Below are 17,225 nucleotides of genomic sequence, written 5' to 3' on the forward strand. Positions count from 1 at the left end.
CTGTCTTAGGCGTATCACAGTACAGACATTGCAATTTATTGCCCTGGCCACATCTGCAGTCCTCGTGCCTCCTTGCAGCATGCCTAAGGCACGTTCACGCAGCTGAGCAGGGACCCTTGGGCATCTTTTATTTTGTGTTTTTCAGAGTCAGTAGAAAGGCCTCTTTAGTGTCCTAAGTTTTCACAACTGTGACCTTAATTGCCTACCGTTCCACAGGCGCATGTTCATTAATTGTTTATTGTTCATTGAACAAGCATGGGAAATAGTGTGAAGTTATTTGGATTTTTACGAATTATCCTTGAAAGACAGTGTCCTGAAAAAGGGATGTTTCTTTTTTTTGCTGAGTTTAGAATGTCGACTTGGTCTCAAAGAAACTGTTGTCTTTGCTGTTGTTATCTTTGTTTCACTGCAGTCCCAGAAGGTGGCGATAATGCGCCAACTTGATTGTTGTTGGGTGCGCCCTGAACCGTAGAAGAAGACTTTCAATCGTAAACAACTAGCTAACGTTAGCTGGCAGCTAGTGTGCGTTTCTTTTCGCAAAAAAATGGCCAAATTGGAGTTGCTAAGTTTGTTTCTCACTGAACGATTAACGTCTGCTGCACAGGATATATATAAAATGTTAGAAGAAACGTTTGCAGAATACCAAGCAGAGATCACTTACGTAAAAAGAGAGAATGAATTTCTACGGAAGCAGTTTAATGCTAACAGACCGAGAAAAGTGAACGTTAAACGAGGTTTGTAGGACCTAATAATGCACATTTCATTATTGGAAATGGAAGCCATATTTCTATCTAAAAGAGAATATATCAGGGTGTGAACTAGCTACTGTAGTTCTGTTTAGGGGGAGTTGTGACATGCGCAGTGCACGCACGTCCGCTATAGAATTGTTTTACCAAGATGTTATTTTGTCAACCATCCATAACTGCAGGTCTACGACAGATCACCCGCACTGTCTCTGCAGCAGTAGCTCCCCCAAAGCTGAAGCAGGAGTCGAGCCCCAGTCTGGGGAAGGAGGTTTCACAAACTGAGGAGAAGAAGCAAGAAGCAAGGACCAGTCAGGGGGAAGAGCAGCTTCAAGAGACTGGAACAGCAGAATTGATGCCTACACCCACCACTCACTGTTGCAGCAAAGACAATGATCTTGGCCCATCCAAAACATTGCCCCAGATCCAGCCCAAGCCTTTACCCTCCTTACCCATACCCCTTCTCCTGGCTCAGCCCGCACAGCCTTTCCAAATCACACAGAACCAAGCCGTCGTCTTATCTCATCAGATATCGCCTCTGGTCATTCAGGTTGTAAAGAAATTGTTTATTTGTAAAGACTGTGGGAAGACTTTCCGTTACATGAGTCGTTTGAAACAGCACACACGCATGGCTCATACGCAGGAAAAACCCCACTGCTGTACGTTGTGTGGAAAGTGTTTTCTTACCACCAGCAAGTTAAAAACACACCAGCTAATACACACCGGCGAGAGACCCTACCTCTGTAATGTCTGTGGTCACTGTTTCAACCAGAGGTCGAACCTCAAAGTACACATGCAGAGGAAACACAAAGATGTCAAGGGTGTGTGAAAAAAAATATATATATATAGCATTCAGTATACGGATTTACATTCATATTTACATTTTAGTCATTTAGAAGATGCACTTAGCCAGAGCGACTTACAGTTAATGCATTCGTCTTAAGATAGCTAGGAGGGATGATGAAAAGGTTATGTGGGAAAAAGACAGCAAAAATAAATAAAGTTGTAAGACACATCTCCCCAACCCCTACATTCAGGTGTATGTCAGTGGAGGCTGAGGGGAGAACGGCTCATATAAGTCTGGACCGGAGTGAATGGAGTGACATTGATACCAATCCCCACATTTCCCTCCAGCCATTACCACGAGCCCGTCCTCACCAATTAAGGTGCCACCACCCTCCTGTGGTGTATATAATTTCTCCTCCCTTTCTTCCCTGTACTTTTGTCTCAAATCATAAACTACATTAAAGATGTAAAACAGCCTGTTTTCTTTTACAGGCTACAACCTCTAACTTGTATCATATTTGGCTCTTAATTGCTGGGCAGGTCTTGCATGGTAAGATGCTTTTTTGCTCGGGCTCAAAAGCAAATTCAGTCAACCCCTGATAAGTGCACATTGGTTAATTGCACCAGACGATACAAAACAGTCTCATGTCACTTGGTGTGTTCTAGATGCACACGCCCAAAAATCATGAGAGGATTCATATGTTATTTCAATGTGGGGAAGATGGTAAACACTTTTCCAGGCACTGCATAAGGAGTTGGCTGTATTTTGTATGCAAAATTCACCTGGGTATACCACTCAAAGCTCATTCATTGGTATTCACTTCTGTAGCCTGTGGTAGGTGCCCAAAATTAACATGCCCTTTTAAACCTACATAAACACCCTGTACAGTGCTGAAACATATGGATTAACGTGTACAATGCATTCATTTTCAGCGTTCCTTGAGAGCTGAACATGTTGTTTGGGTTTGGCCTTATCATATTTAGGGCCTCGCGTTTTCCTATTATTACGGTAACAGCGGGCATTCCTTATCACGTGATCAGCGAGAGCATCTTTTAGGTCCATTTTGGATGATAGCGAGAGCTCTTGTAGCTAGCTACGACGCCCGAAAATGACTAAATTGCAGTTTTTAAATGTATTTTTGACCGAGCGGCTTATGCTCGCTGCCCAGGAGATCTATAAATCCGTCGAAGACACGATTTTGGAATACCAAGAGGAGATTGCGCTCAGGGAGAGGGAGAACGACCATCTGAGACGTCGGCTTCGAGACGCTGGGATTGAAATATGGCCAGGTTAGTAGCTACCATGCTAAAATTAGCACGGAAGCCGCACGCTAGGAAACCAAATTGGTCACTAAAGTGCTGTTGTATGCATGCATAGCTGCGTAACTAGCGAAAGGGCCCTTGTTTTTTTTTATATATATATAAATATATTACACCCTGTATTAACGCTTCGAGAAGTAGCCAGGTAACTCATGTTTTTCAGAAGGCTAACATTAGCTAATAATGTAAGCGGTTGCTAACTCAGCTAGCTAGTTAGCCACCTTTGTTCCTTAGCTAGCTAGTTGTTGCGATTTAGACTAGAATTTCAGGCATCAGCCTTGCTGATTAATTTCTGAAATCGGGTTCCTGTGATAACGTTTATATTAATTTAGGTTATCGTATTTTTCCGCGATCGTAAATCATATCTGACTGCCACGTCCCTCCCACTCTTCCATCCAGACCGTCAGTCCATGGCACTATTGGAGGAGGAGGATAGCGAGCATCCCCGCCGGGAGTGGAGCCCCAGTATGGGCCATGAGGAGCGCATCCCCATCCTGATCAAGGAGAAACGGGAGCTCAGGTACAGCCAGGGGGACGATCAGCTTCGCGGCCACGGCTCCTGCAGCACCCCAGAGTCCATGTTCACCCCTCCCCGCGTCAGCAACGAATACCCCCAGGACCCTCCCCACTCCTCCAACCTGCCCCAGAACCCGTCGGTGGAGAACAGAGAGAGGGAGCCTGGTCCCAGAAGCTCATCCAGACACGTCAAATCAGAAGGGTCCCACAGAGGCTCATCGTCGTCTTCATCCAACAGCGGCCCGCAGCCCCTGGCCACAGTCAACCCCAACTGCTCCAACGAGAACATTGACATCATTGGGGTGGAGAACGGAGGGCAGATGTCGGCGGCTAAAGGACGAGCCGGCGGGAGCAGAGGTCAGGGCTCCCACTTAGGCAACCAGGGCGCTAATTCCACCGCGGCCGCAGAGTGTGGAAAATCTCCTCTCCAGGTGCACGTGTCGTCGTTCTGCTGCAGGGTGTGCGGGGAGACGTTCAGCCACGTCGGACACCTGCATGTCCACGTCCAGGTGCACACCCGAGAAAAGCCGTATCGCTGCGGGGTGTGTGGTAAGTGCTGCAGCTCCTCCGGCAGGCTCCAGGAGCACGCCAGGAGTCACACTGGAGAGAAGCCGTACCGCTGCCAGAGCTGTGGAAAAGGATTTACCCAGATGGCCCATCTCAAGGTCCACATGCGTATCCACACAGGAGAGAAACCCTACAGCTGCCCCGTGTGTGGCAAGTGTTTCAGCCGCTCTGACAAAATCAAACGTCACCTCCAGACCCACAGCCGCGAGGGCACCTACTTCTCGGGGCAGTGAGATGAGGGAGACGCCACCGCTGGTTGTTCTTGTTGTTAATGAACGACTGAGTCTCGGTATATGAATGAATTGCTGATTATGGGACATTTTTAAAAAGCTAAAATTGCTGCCACTAAGACGAGGCTTGTTTTTTTTCTCACTCTCTCTCTCTGAGCTATTCTGTGACTTTCTTAGAATGTTTTTATCTCTCCTCTAAGTAACAGTTCTCTCCATGCCATAGTCTATCTCTCATGCAATAGGATTTGTATTGCAGTATAGTCAATTTAGTATGTCCATTTTTTTCTTTTTGTATTTGAGTTATTAGCTAGTATTTCCTAATTATTTAGTATTTTAGTAATAAGCTTGATAGCATGATGATAATGAAGTCTTCCGCTATGCGCCTTGAACGGAGTGCATTCAGGATTGCAACAATGCAGCGTTCCAATACGTGGTCTTGCCCCAGATGATTTGCACAGGGCCAATTTACACCAATTTCAAGTTTCTAAAAGCAATGGTTATTTTAGAATTTAATTTATTTTTGATAAAGTATATCACAGCCTCTTCTAACACCCTGAAATCTGATTTCCTGAATCACCTGGCTGAAATTCGTAAGCTGTTTTTATTTGTGTTTTTTAATGAACACTGGCTAACCGTATGGGCATCGTTTATAAACAGTTGTCCATTCTTTGAGTTTCCAAATATGGATATAAAGTAGACATATTAGCCATTGTTAGTTCGGGTGAGGTCAGGGGTGGGCATTACGGTTAGCAATAGCCCTGCCTGCTGTATTCTATGTTTCTGTACGGTTAGCCACATAAAGCCTCCCTGATATACTCAATTTTAAAGAAGCATTGCCTCTCCCTCAATCACATCAACAGCGTCATTGCATTTTGGTACACCAGAAGTATTCTGAACAAAAATATAAACGTAACAATTTCAACTATTTTACTGAGTTCATATAATGAAATCAGTCAATTGAAATAAATTCATTATGTCCTAATATATGGATTTCACATGAATGGGCACGGGCACAGCCATGGTTGGGCCTTGGAGGGCATAGGCCCACCCACTGGGGAGCCAAGGCCAGCCAGTCAGAATGAGTTTTTCCTACAAAGGTGCTTTATTACAATTTAGACACACATATCCCTTAGTTTCATCAGCTGTCCGGGTGGCTGGTCACAGACAATCCAGCAAGTGAAGAAGTCTGATGTGGAGGTTCAGGGCTGGCGTGGTTACACTTGATCTGCGGTTCTGAGGCCGGTTGGACGTACTGCCAAATTCTCTAAAATGACTTGAGGCGGCTTATGGTAGAGAAATTAACATTAAATTCTCTGGCAACAGCTTTGGTGGACATTCCTGCAGTCAGCATGCCAATTGCATGCTCCCTCAACTTGAGATGTCTGTGGCATTCTGTTGTGACAAAACTGCACATTTTAGAGTGGCCTTTTGTTGTCCCCAGCACAGGGTGCACCTGTGTCAAGATCAGCTTGTTGATATTCCACACCTGTCAGGTGGATGGATTATCTTGGCAAACAAGAAATGCTCCATACAGGGATGTAAACAAATTTGTGCAAAACATTTGAGAGAAATACGCTTTTTGTGTATATGAAACATTTCTGGCATCTTTTATTTCCGCTCATGAAACATGGGACTGACACTTATTTTTGTTATATTTTTGTTCAGTATACATACATTTCCAATAGAACGCTGCATTGTAGTGCGTTCTGTGTGGTGCATGCGTTGGATATATCCAACGTATGCATCAAATTGTATGGTAGAGATACGCGTTCAGTGTGGTGCATGCGTTGGATATATCCAACGTATGCATCAAATTGTATGGTAGAGATACGCGTTCAGTGTGGTGCATGCGTTGGATATATCCAACGTATGCATCAAATTGTATGGTAGAGATACGCGTTCTGTGTGGTGCATGCGTTGGATATATCCAACGTATGCGTCAAATTGTATGGTAGAGATACGCGTTCAGTGTGTTTGCGTAGCAACGCAAAATGATATGCAATGGTGCTGTCAGTCTGATCAAGGCATTAGTCACGGTTGCAGAACTGTATACTGCCCCCTGAATTTCAGTCAACTTGTAACTGATACAATAACATACTATTGTCACAGAGGAGTCAACACCGAGACTGCTATTCTGCAAGATACATTTGACGTTGGTGATGATCATTCTGTGTATGACCACTATCTATCCCCCACCTCTGATGCGGATAGGGATTGTGTGTCCTCTAAGACCTGCATTACTACAGAAATTTAACCAACACGGTGCAGGGAAAGACCGATTCCTCAGCTGAGTCGTACAGTATTTTACCCTGTATGTGTCTGTGCTGCTTGTTTCAAGAGGATTGGTCCTGAGCTAGGTTGCTGCTGCACATATATTCACTATACTAAATATCTAGTAATGGTGGCCAGTTGTTTGCAAGTGTAAAATACATTTTTTTCAGACCCTAATCAAGGTTTCTCCTGGAATAAAAAGCACTTTAGTGTATATTGTGAAAGCATTTAATCCAGGAGTATTAAATGCCGAGCTGAGACCAATGCTCATGAACAAGCAGTAGGCCTATGGCCCATACCAGATACAAACCACAGCCCCCATCACTTAGGCCAAGTGTCTTGGGCAATAGGGGCTATGGGGTTGTCACAAGACAGGGCCTTTATCACCTCTCAGGACTGAGGCTACTACAGTAGGCCGTCTAACTCGATCGACATCCCTCCAGTCTCTTCCCCACAGTCTATTCTGGGACACTGCTGCTCCCACACACATTACTGTACAGTGTTGTATCATTGTGTACTAAATGTTATTTTTTAATAAACTAGTAACTGACCATGCTGTCTTTGTTCTTTTCTCCATATATGGGCATACAGGCCGAGAGATGGCCGGCACTAGAATAAGATGTTTGTTTGCATGATTATTAGCCGTTCAAGTGAACAAATCAATTCCGACTGAACCTAAATGTACAGTTAAAACAACTTCACCGACACAGCAGAGTCCCTAAATCCCAAATCAAGAAACTACCCACACCTATCTACGGTTTTTATTATCATGTAATCATTATTTAACTAGGCAACTCAGTTAAGAACCAATTCTTATTTACAATGATGGCCTTTTTTATTTATGTTTATTTCACCTTTATTTAACCAGGTAGGCTAGTAGAGAACACCTTTATTTAACCAGGTAGGCCAGTTGAGAACACCTGCGACCTAGAATTTACAACTGCGACCTGGCCAAGATAAAGCAAAGCAGTGCGACAAAAACAACATTTACACACACAAACAAACGTACAGTCAATAACACAAAATAAAAATAGAAAAATCTATGTACAGTGTGTGCAAATGTAGAAGAGTAGGGAGGTAAGGTAATAAATAGGCCCTAGAGGTGAAAAATAATTACAATTTAGCATTAACACTGGAGTGATAGATATGCAGATGATGATGTGCAAGTAGGGGTGCAAAAGAGCAAGAGGGTAAGTAATAATATGGGGATGAGGTAGTCTATTTAGAGATTGGCTGTGTACAGGTACAGTGATCGGTAAGCTGCTCTGACAGCTGATGCTTAATTGGAGAGGGAGATATAAGATTCTAGCTTGAGATTTTTGCAATTTGTTCCAGTCATTGGCAGCAGAGAACTGGAAGGAAAGGCGACCAAAGTAAGTGTTGGCTTTGGGGACTAGCGTGCTACAGATGGGTGTTGCTATGGTGACCAGTGAGCTGAGATAAGGCGGCACTTTACACCTATAGATGACCTGGAGCCAGTGGGTTTGGCGACAGATATGTATCGAGGGCCAGCCAACGAGAGCATACAGGTCGCAGTGGTGGGTGGTATATGGGGCTTTGGTGATAAAACGGATGGCACTATGATAAACTAAATCCAGTTTGCTGAGTAGAGTGTTGGAGGCTATTTTGTAAATAACATCGCCGAAGTCAAGGATCGGTAGGATAGTCAGTTCTACAAGGGGATGTTTAGCAGCGTGAGTGAAGGAGCCTTTGTTGCGAAATAGGAAGCCGATTCTAGATTTAATTTTGGATTGGAGATGCTTAATGTGAGTCTGGAAGGAGAGTTTACAGTCTAACCAGACACCTAGGTAGTTGTCCACATATTCTAGGTCAGAACCATCCAGAGTAGTGATGCTAGTCCGGAGGGAGGGTGCGGACAGCAATCGGTTGAAGAGCATGCACTTAGTTTTACTAGCATTTAAAAGCAGTTGGAGGCCACGGAAGGAGTGTTGTTTGGCATTGAAGCTCGTTTGGAGGTTTGTTAGCACAGTGTACAAATAAGGGCCAGATGTATACAGAATGGTGTCGTCTGCGTAGAGGTGGATCAGAGAATCACCAGCCGCAAGAGCGACATCATTGATATATACAGAGGCCCTCCGATTTGACACACTGAACACTAACTGAGAGGTGTTCCAGTTTACCTGGGCCTTGTTGATTAGAAAGGCCTGCTCTCTGAAGTCTTTTAGTGAGCGTTTGACAGTGATGAGGGGTGGTCGTTTGACCGCGGACCCATTACACACGCAGGCAATGAGGCAGTGATCGCTGAGATCCTGGTTGAAGACAGCAGAGATGTATTTAGAGGGCAAATTGGTCAGGATGATATCTAAGAGGTGGTTACCGATTTTAAGGTTGTACCTGGTAGGTTCCTTGATAATTTGTGTGAGATTGAGGGCATTTATCTTAGATTGTACCAAAAGGCAAAAATACTGTATAAAATATAGGACAAACCACATCACAACGAGACAGACACAACACTACATAATGCGAGACCTAACATAAGGCAGCAAAACATGACAACACAGCATGGTAGCAAAACAACATGGTAGCAACACAAAAACATGGTACAAACATTATTGGGCAAAGTCAACAGCAGAGGTCAAGAAGGTAGAGACAACAATACATCATACAAAGCAGCCACAACTGTCAGTAAGAGTGTCCATGATTGAGTCTTTGAATGAAGAGATTGAGATAAAACGTTGAGGGACTAGGGGTTGATTTTGGGATTCAGAGTATAAGTACCTCGCACATGCTGGAATAAATGTCTCGGTGTATCAAATAGATATATTTTCCATATGCTGATTGATTTGTCTCGGATGGATGATACAATTATTTGATTTCAGCTGCCCCATGTCCTTAAGTACTTACGGTAACTAACTTTTTCTGATTGTGTCACATTCGTTCTTATTTTACAAAGTATGGTTTGTTGTGCCCTGCCAGCGGCTCTCGACATGACGAAGATACAGTTTCTAAATGTATATTTGACCGAACGGTTGATGTCAGTTGCCCAATAGATATGAGACCATATTAAAATACAAGGAGGAAATACTGTAATACAGGGAAAGAGCGAATGATCAACTGAGACGCAAACTGCACAGAAATGGGATTCCATTGCCAGGTTAGTAACAGTAGACAGCTAGCGAGGATAAAACGTCCTCAGATCTTCTGTAGATATCTTATTTGAAATATGAATTAATGTTAGCTAGCTAACCTGCCCCCGTATCTGCGTTTAGATGTCGACGATGGTATGACGTGTGTTATAATGGGCTGTACAGACGTCACTCCGTCGAACCACGTGTGAGCATGGGCGGAGTCGGATTTTTTGGAGCAATGCGTACTTTTGCTCACGTCGCAGTTGCGTTCCACCACAGAAAAATGAGACATATTTCACCTGATGTATAAATGTGAAGTATCAGCTGCCGAAAATCTCCCCCCTGCCAGAATAACCCCACCACCCACTCTCTTCGCGTGAACTCGCACTCACTCCTTCATTGCTACGACTTGCTTACTAGTTGAGATTTCTTATCACTTTAGGTTTCATTATTTTTTTTAATGTCGGTTTGATCGCGGGAGGCACTAGTAATGTCTGCAGTTTTCGGTTTGGCTATTTGTTTCAAGTGTATTAGGCTATAAATAAATCTCTTTACCAAAATTCGTCATCTCTCCCATGTCTTATTCGACTAGTACAGGGGTGTCAAAGTCAAATGGACGGAGGGCCAAATAAAAAAATCAGCTACAAGACGAGGGCCGGACTGTTCGAATGTTCATTGAAAAATTTTTAAATGACGCATATAGTCTACTGAACCTAATTGAACCTACTGAAAACCTAACAAATATATTACAATATGATCAGATAAATAAAGCAATATTTTCTTATGGCTCTGTCAGTAATCTTTAATTTTCAACAGACACAAAAGACAAATTTCCTTTATATAAATATCCCCATAACATGAACATTAAATGAAAGAAACCGGTATTCAAGGCACCATCAGTAGACTATATTTTCTATTTTAGCAAAAGTGGGCTAAATTTACTTCAAAGAAAAAACAATAATAGCAATTTTCTATCATCCACTCAACTGAAATATTTTTAAAATATAATTGGATTGAAATACAAAAAAATAAAGTGCAAAAATCTATTAATCAAAAACAACACTTTGTTTAAGGAGAAGTAACATGCAGTGAAAACAAATATTAAATTTTAACTTTTAAACTTGAACTGAGTAAAAACTCTAAATATGTGATTGCACAGTAATGTTCACTTGTTTGAGGTTGAGGGTGATACTTGGTGGTGTCCCATCTTTTCCACAAGTTCATCAATGTTCGGGGTAAGGCTCTGAGCTGAAGAAATCCTCAGAATTGAGTGGAGGTGTTCAGCAGTAAGTCGACTTCTGTGTGATGTTTTGTTCAGGTTCATCAAAGAAAACAGTTGTTCACACAGGTATGTGCTGCCAAACATAGACAACGTTTGAGCAGCCTGGATGCGCAGCTGGGGCATTGTGCCGGGGAGGAAACGGGCGAACTCCGCAGCACCCACTGCCGCATATTTTGCCCTCAGTGCATCATTGCATTGGAGGTCAATCAACTCCATTTGGAGGTTTGGTGGTGAGCTTTCCACGTCAACAGCAAATGGGTTACCGAGCAGTTCCAACCTGCTTTTTTGTGCTTCAAAGTCAGCAAATCGGCGTCGAAAGTCAGCGGCAAGCATACCTATTTTATCAGCCAACTGTGTGCTCGGGAACGCACTGGTAGAGAGCTTCTCTTTCATGGTCTGGCAGCTGGGAAAGTGGCTCAAATTTTCTTTCCGCATCTGCGTCTCCCACAGAGTCAGTTTGGTTTTAAATGCCTTCACTGTACTGTACATATCAGAGATGACACGATCCCGACCCTGCAGCTGCAAGTTTATTGCATTCAGATGACTCGTAATGTCACACAGAAAAGCCATTTCACACAGAAACATTTCGTCTCGGAGTTGTGTTGTGTCTTTCCCTTTGCTGTCCAAGAACAGACAAATCTCCTCACGAAGCTCGAAACATCTTTGAAGCACCTTTCCCTGGCTTAGCCATCGCACCTCTGTGTGATAAGGCAAATCACCATGCTCCGTTTCTAACTCCGTCAGAAATGCCTTGAACTGGCGGTGATTCAAACCTTTGGCTCTGATAAAGTTAACTGTGCGCGTGATGATGCTCATTACATGCTCCATTTTCAAGGCTTTACCGCACAACGCTTCCTGGTGTATGATACAATGATAAGCTGTCAGCTCACCTGTCGCGTTTTCCTCTTGCATCTTTTCCCGTATCTTCGCCACCAGTCCGCTCCTGTGTCCACACATCGCAGGTGCTCCGTCGGTTGTCAAACCCACAAGTTTTTCCCAAGGCAGCTCCATCTCATTTACACATCTTGACACCTCTTCATACAAATCATGCCCCGTAGTTGTGCCATGCATAGGACGTAAAGCCAAAAACTCCTCTGTCACGCTTAGGTTGGAGTCCACTCCGCGGATGAAAATTGACAACTGGGCAATGTCAGAAATGTCGGTGCTCTCATCCACAGCCAAGGAATATGCAATAAAATCTTTTCCCTTTTTCACAAGCTGCTCTTTTAGATTGATGGACAACTGGTCTACTCTCTCGGCAATGGTGTTTCTGCTCAGACTCACATTTAAAAAGAGTTGCCTTTTTTCTGGGCAAACTTCGTCACAAACTTTAATCATGCAGTTTTTGATGAAATCCCCCTCCGTAAATGGCCGGGCTGATTTAGCGATCTCTTCTGCCAAAATAAAACTGGCCTTGACAGCAGCCTGGCCTTGTGATTTGGCTTTTTTGAACAGAGCCTGTCGAGATTTGAGGCCTCGTTTTAATTCCTCTGCCTTTTGTAGCCTTTGTTCCATGTCCATATTCTTGTTTTTGTCCGCGTGTTTCGTTTCATAATGTCGTCTCAGATTATACTCTTTCAGTACCGCCACACTTTCTCCACACAGAAGACACACAGGTTTTCCAGCTACCTTCGTGAACATATACTCCGACTCCCACCTTGTTTGAAACCCCCGGTTCTCAGTATCCACCTTCCGTTTTGCCATTTTTGATGGGTATCTGAAAGTTAATTTTACTGTGATGCTGACGACTGCTGTGCCAATAAATATTGAAATGAAGCAGCCTACTGCTCGGTGCGTCACCTTTGCATTGTGGGAAATGTAGTATTGGTGCGTGTAAAAGATCTGCGGGCTGCCGGCTTGCTGCGGGCCGGTTCTAATAATAAATCAAGATCATCCCAGGGGCCGTAAAAAACCTTCTTGCGGGCCGGATGTGGCCCGCGGGCCTTGACTCTGACATATGTGGACTAGTAGTTGTTCTGAAATGTTTATTTCTTGCCTACATTTTACTCCCTCTGTTTAATATAACACACACACATGAATTATGAATTATTATTATTATTAAGTTTGTTCTATAGAAAGTATTTGACTCTAGCCACAAAATTAGGGAAATTAGAAGGGGAGGAGGATTTTCTTGCCTGCCAAAATTCGACGCAGTTTATTTATTTGTATTTTATTAAAACATTTTACAGGATGGATCAGCTTTAATATTGCTGATTGTAGCTTCCATCAATGTAATTCTCTGCATCATTTCCAACCCACCATATATTTTTGGTGTAAATATATATATTTATATATACATACCCACATATATAAACATGCATACGTATATATATGTTTCTTTATTATTCCTCGCAATCCCTACCACCCTTCCCCTAATTGGAGTAAACTAATAAACAATAACACTTCAACGCTACTTAAGGATTTAACTAGCTTCAGAAGCAAACAAGTCTCTACAAATTAGAAGATCTTGAACTGCGCTTACTGCTCAGGAGGATAAATAAAAACAAACAAGGGATAAAATGGCATGTTCGTCCATGAACCAGAATCTGGGTTTTTGACGAGTGGCAGCACACAGAAAAGTATCGCTTCGAAACTAGGAAGAAATGCTCACTAATGCAGTTGCTTCACAAATTTGTGCTCAAAATTTTAGAGAAATTAGAGAAATTGTGCGAATAGAAATATGGGACCAACACATGTTGCGTTTATATTTTTGTTCAGTATAACTGTGTTGATCCTAAGCAACTTTGCGATATTACAGCACTGTTGGAGCTAGGAACACAACCATTTCGCTACACCCGCAATAACATCTGCTAAACATGTGTATGTGACCAATAAAATTTGATTCAATTTAATGGAAATACTTCAGTAAATGAGCAATACAAAGTATATTGAAAGCAGGTGCTTCCACACAGGTGTGGTTCCTGAGTTCATTACCCAATTAACATACCATCATGCTTAGGGTCATGTGAAAAATGCTGGTCAGGCCATTATTTTGGCTACCATGGCGATGCCCCCATCCACAGAGCAGGAGTGTTCAGTGAATGGTTTGATGAGCATGAAAACAATTGAAACCATTTTCCATGGCTGTCTCATTCACCAGATCTCAACCCAATTGAACACTTATGGGAGATTCTGGAGCACCGCCTGAGACAGCACCACCATCGACAAAACACCATATTATGGATTTTCTTGTGGAAGTATGGTGTCACATCCCTCCAATAGAGTTCCAGACACTTGTAACATCTATGCCAATGTGCATTAAAGTTGTTCTGGCTCGTGGTGGCCCAATACCCTATTACGATATTTTATATTGGTGTTTCCTTTCATTTTGCAGTTACCTGTATGTTCACTATAGCAAAGATCTGTGGCCCATTGTTTGGAAGTGAAACAGACATTTTGGTCAGACCCAGATCAATGCTTCTCCTGGAATTAAAAGCACTTTAGATGCTGTGTATATATACTGTATATATATATAAGGTCCTAGTATTAAACATGTAATCTCCAATAGTTCACTGTGAACAGTAATGAGTTAGAATGGTCCCCTGGAGGTTTTTGTCTAGTTCCCGGTTGGTCCCGGGGATGTCCCCATGGATGTTTTTAGGACTTTCTTGAGACGTTGTGCCATGTTCCCCTGGAGGTTTTTGTCTAGTTCCCGGTTGGTCCCGGGGGTGTCCCCATGGATGTTTTTAGGACTTTCTTGAGACGTTGTGTCATGTTCCCCTGGAGGTTTTTGTCTAGTTCCCGGTTTGTCCCGGGGATGTCCCCATGGATGTTTTTAGGACTTTCTTGAGACGTTGTGTCATGTTCCTCTGGAGGTTTTTGTCTAGTTCCCGGTTGGTCCCGGGGACGTCCCCATGGATGTTTTTAGGACTTTCTTGAGACGTTGTGTCATGTTCCCCTGGAGGTTTTTGTCTAGTTCCCGGTTTGTCCCGGGGACGTCACTTGATGGGAATGATTATTTAACATGTCCTCACCACCTGTGAGGTTTTGCTGTTTATAATGTGCGGATTCGTCAATTCTTTGTCGATACATTCTGTCTGTATATTGTGTTTATCATCTATTTTCACCGTTTCACCAAATCAAATTCCGGATATATTTAAATGTCCTTTGTGAATAAAGGTAACTCTGTTTCTGAATGTTATTCAACAATATAACTTATTTATTAAATGTTTCATATGCTTACAGAGCTTGATCTTACCACATCGTAATATAAGATTGTTTTACGCCACACTCCAAACAATGTATAGTCTCAAATATAGCATGGTTTACAGAACTACCCATTTCACCTCCTTTATAGATACCTATCCAGGTCAGAACACCAATGGGACAGACTGGTGTCTAGCATAGGTCTACTGCAGGCCACAAGACTGTTGCCCTGTTCAGCTTTTACGTAGGCATTAGCACAGGGAGTTTACACAAATCTTTAGTTTGATAAGTTGCATAACACCTACATCACTTTTCAGGTGCTATCCCATTCTGCCTTGGTGACCATGACTTAGGCACTTCGCCCCTTAACTGCTACAAGGGCACAGGCTGACCCTGTTATGCTTACAAGCCTTTTCTGGGTTTGGTGTTTCATAGAGTTGGCTAGGGTGACAACAAAAAACATGTTTCAGTTATACAATAAGACTTTTATTTTGAAATAAAATGTTGCCTGTGTGTGTGTGTGTGTGTGTTGTCACATGCCTGTGTGTTCCTGTAAGTGCGTGTGTGTTTGTAATGCAGGTTGAGTCTGTATGTGTGGGTCCTGGGTATATATACCAGTATATACCAGTTATTTTGGCAACACCAAAGGAAGTATACATTTCCATTGATAACACCGTTATGACATCATTCATAATCCCCTTCATTCATGTTTCAGTATCAGTCATCATAAAATCATACCAGATTAAACATCAATCATATGTAATCTTCAAAACATTATTATCAATTATTTTATAGTAGAACTATCTGGATGAATTGAGCTTGGGTGGTTGCTGGGTTAGTTCTGCACAGCACAAGACTTTGATAGCCTCTGCTGAGCTGAAGCCAAGGTTCTAGATTGTGGAGCTAATGCCAGTCTTCAGGTTTCAGACAAGTTTACTCAACATGTTAAAATGACACCAATTGCACAGGTGCCAGCCAGATCTGTCATCCAGGTTTGAAATTGTTCAAAATACTTTGAGCGTTTGCTTGAGCCTTTTTTTCTTTCTTCTTTGAACTATTCCATGTCCATCAAAGTAAGGGAACTAACACACAAAGACATTGATCTTGGATATTACATGATTGGTTGAAAAAGTAATAACCACCAGATAACAACATAATAATAAGCTTGATTTAATAAAGTAAAGTGTTACCCAAGTGTGTGTGTGTGTGTGTGTGTGTACATTTCAATGAATGCTGTGAGTGTATTGTATGAGTATTCCAGTATGATGTGCAGGAGTTTGTGTTGTAATTGGCAGTGGGTGGTATGTGCATCCCAATTGAGGGAAGTAGTACATAAAACATTGATTTTGGTTTGTTATTATATGATTGGTTGAAATTAATTTTAAAAAAGTGTTTACTCACCAGTTAATGTAATAACATTCCATTTAGCGGGAAAGGTAATTACGTTTACCTGTCAATATTTTATTACGTTTACCAACAAGTTATTACATGACCCTGTATATAGCTTATTTACTTTCTTATGTTTTTATTTCTATTTGTCATGTTTTTGTTCTAATTTACTTTATTTTAAAGTACTACTGATATTGATTACTGCATTTCACTGTACTTGTGCACATTACATAAAAACTTAACTTGAAATGTAATCTAAGTCTGTCCCTTACAAGTTTATATCAAATGTAGTTCATGTTGTCATGTTTCATAAAAGCAGGTGTAGACTAACAGTGAAATGCTTACTTATGGTCAGTCCCGTCCCAAAATTGCAAAGGAAAAAAAAAGAACTAATAGAAAAATAATAACACAAGGAACAAATCCACAATGCCAATAACTTGGCTAAATACACAATATTTGCACATTATTCTTTTTCAAATTCTTCAAGCTCTGTCAAGTTGGTTGTTTTCAAGTCTTGCCATAGATTTTCAAGCAGATTTAAGTCAACTGTAACTAGGCCACTCAGGAAGATTTACGGTTTTCTTAGAAAGCAACTCCAGTGTAGATTTGGCCTTGTGTTTTAAGTTATTGTCCTGCTGAAACGTGAATTTGTCTCCCAGTGCCTGGTGGAAAGCAGTCTGAACCAGGTTTTCCTCAAGGATTTTGCCTGTGCTTAGCTTCATTCCATTTATTTTTGTCCTAAACTCCCTACTACTTGCTGAAGACAAGCATACCCATAACAAGATGCAGCCACCACCATGCTTACAAATCTGAAGAGTGGTACTCAGTGATGTTGTGTTAGACCTGCCACAAATATAATGCTTCAGGACATAAAGTGAATTTCTTA

General features: G+C 42.2%; 1 protein-coding gene and 1 long non-coding RNA gene across 2 annotated transcripts; both read left to right on the forward strand.

The window, feature by feature from the left end:
* Window positions 1-446: 446 nt before the first annotated feature.
* On the forward strand, window positions 447-2,035 carry LOC149976486 (uncharacterized). Its single transcript, XR_016488087.1, has 2 exons — window positions 447-734; window positions 929-2,035. It is a non-coding gene; the product is annotated as an uncharacterized LOC149976486 (long non-coding RNA).
* Window positions 2,036-2,141: 106 nt separating this feature from the next.
* LOC110494747 (uncharacterized) lies at window positions 2,142-6,984 on the forward strand. The gene is made up of 2 exons (XM_021570079.3): window positions 2,142-2,819; window positions 3,249-6,984. Exons 1-2 carry the CDS (start codon window positions 2,639-2,641, stop codon window positions 4,163-4,165), a joined length of 1,098 nt encoding a protein of 365 aa, XP_021425754.1. The 5' UTR covers window positions 2,142-2,638; the 3' UTR covers window positions 4,166-6,984.
* The last annotated feature ends 10,241 nt before the right edge of the window (window positions 6,985-17,225 follow it).

This window comes from Oncorhynchus mykiss, chromosome 17 (genome assembly GCF_057628025.1).
Source record: "Oncorhynchus mykiss isolate SJ-2025 chromosome 17, ASM5762802v1, whole genome shotgun sequence".
In the NCBI taxonomy this organism is placed as follows: Eukaryota; Metazoa; Chordata; class Actinopteri; order Salmoniformes; family Salmonidae; genus Oncorhynchus; species Oncorhynchus mykiss.

Excerpts from the sequence above, each read along its gene's own strand:
- LOC110494747 (XM_021570079.3), top strand. The coding sequence starts at position 2,639 with ATGACTAAATTGCAGTTTTTAAATGTATTTTTGACCGAGCGGCTTATG. Across the intron at positions 2,820-3,248 it reads TGGGATTGAAATATGGCCAG|ACCGTCAGTCCATGGCACTA; the intron begins GTTAGTAGCTAC and ends TCTTCCATCCAG.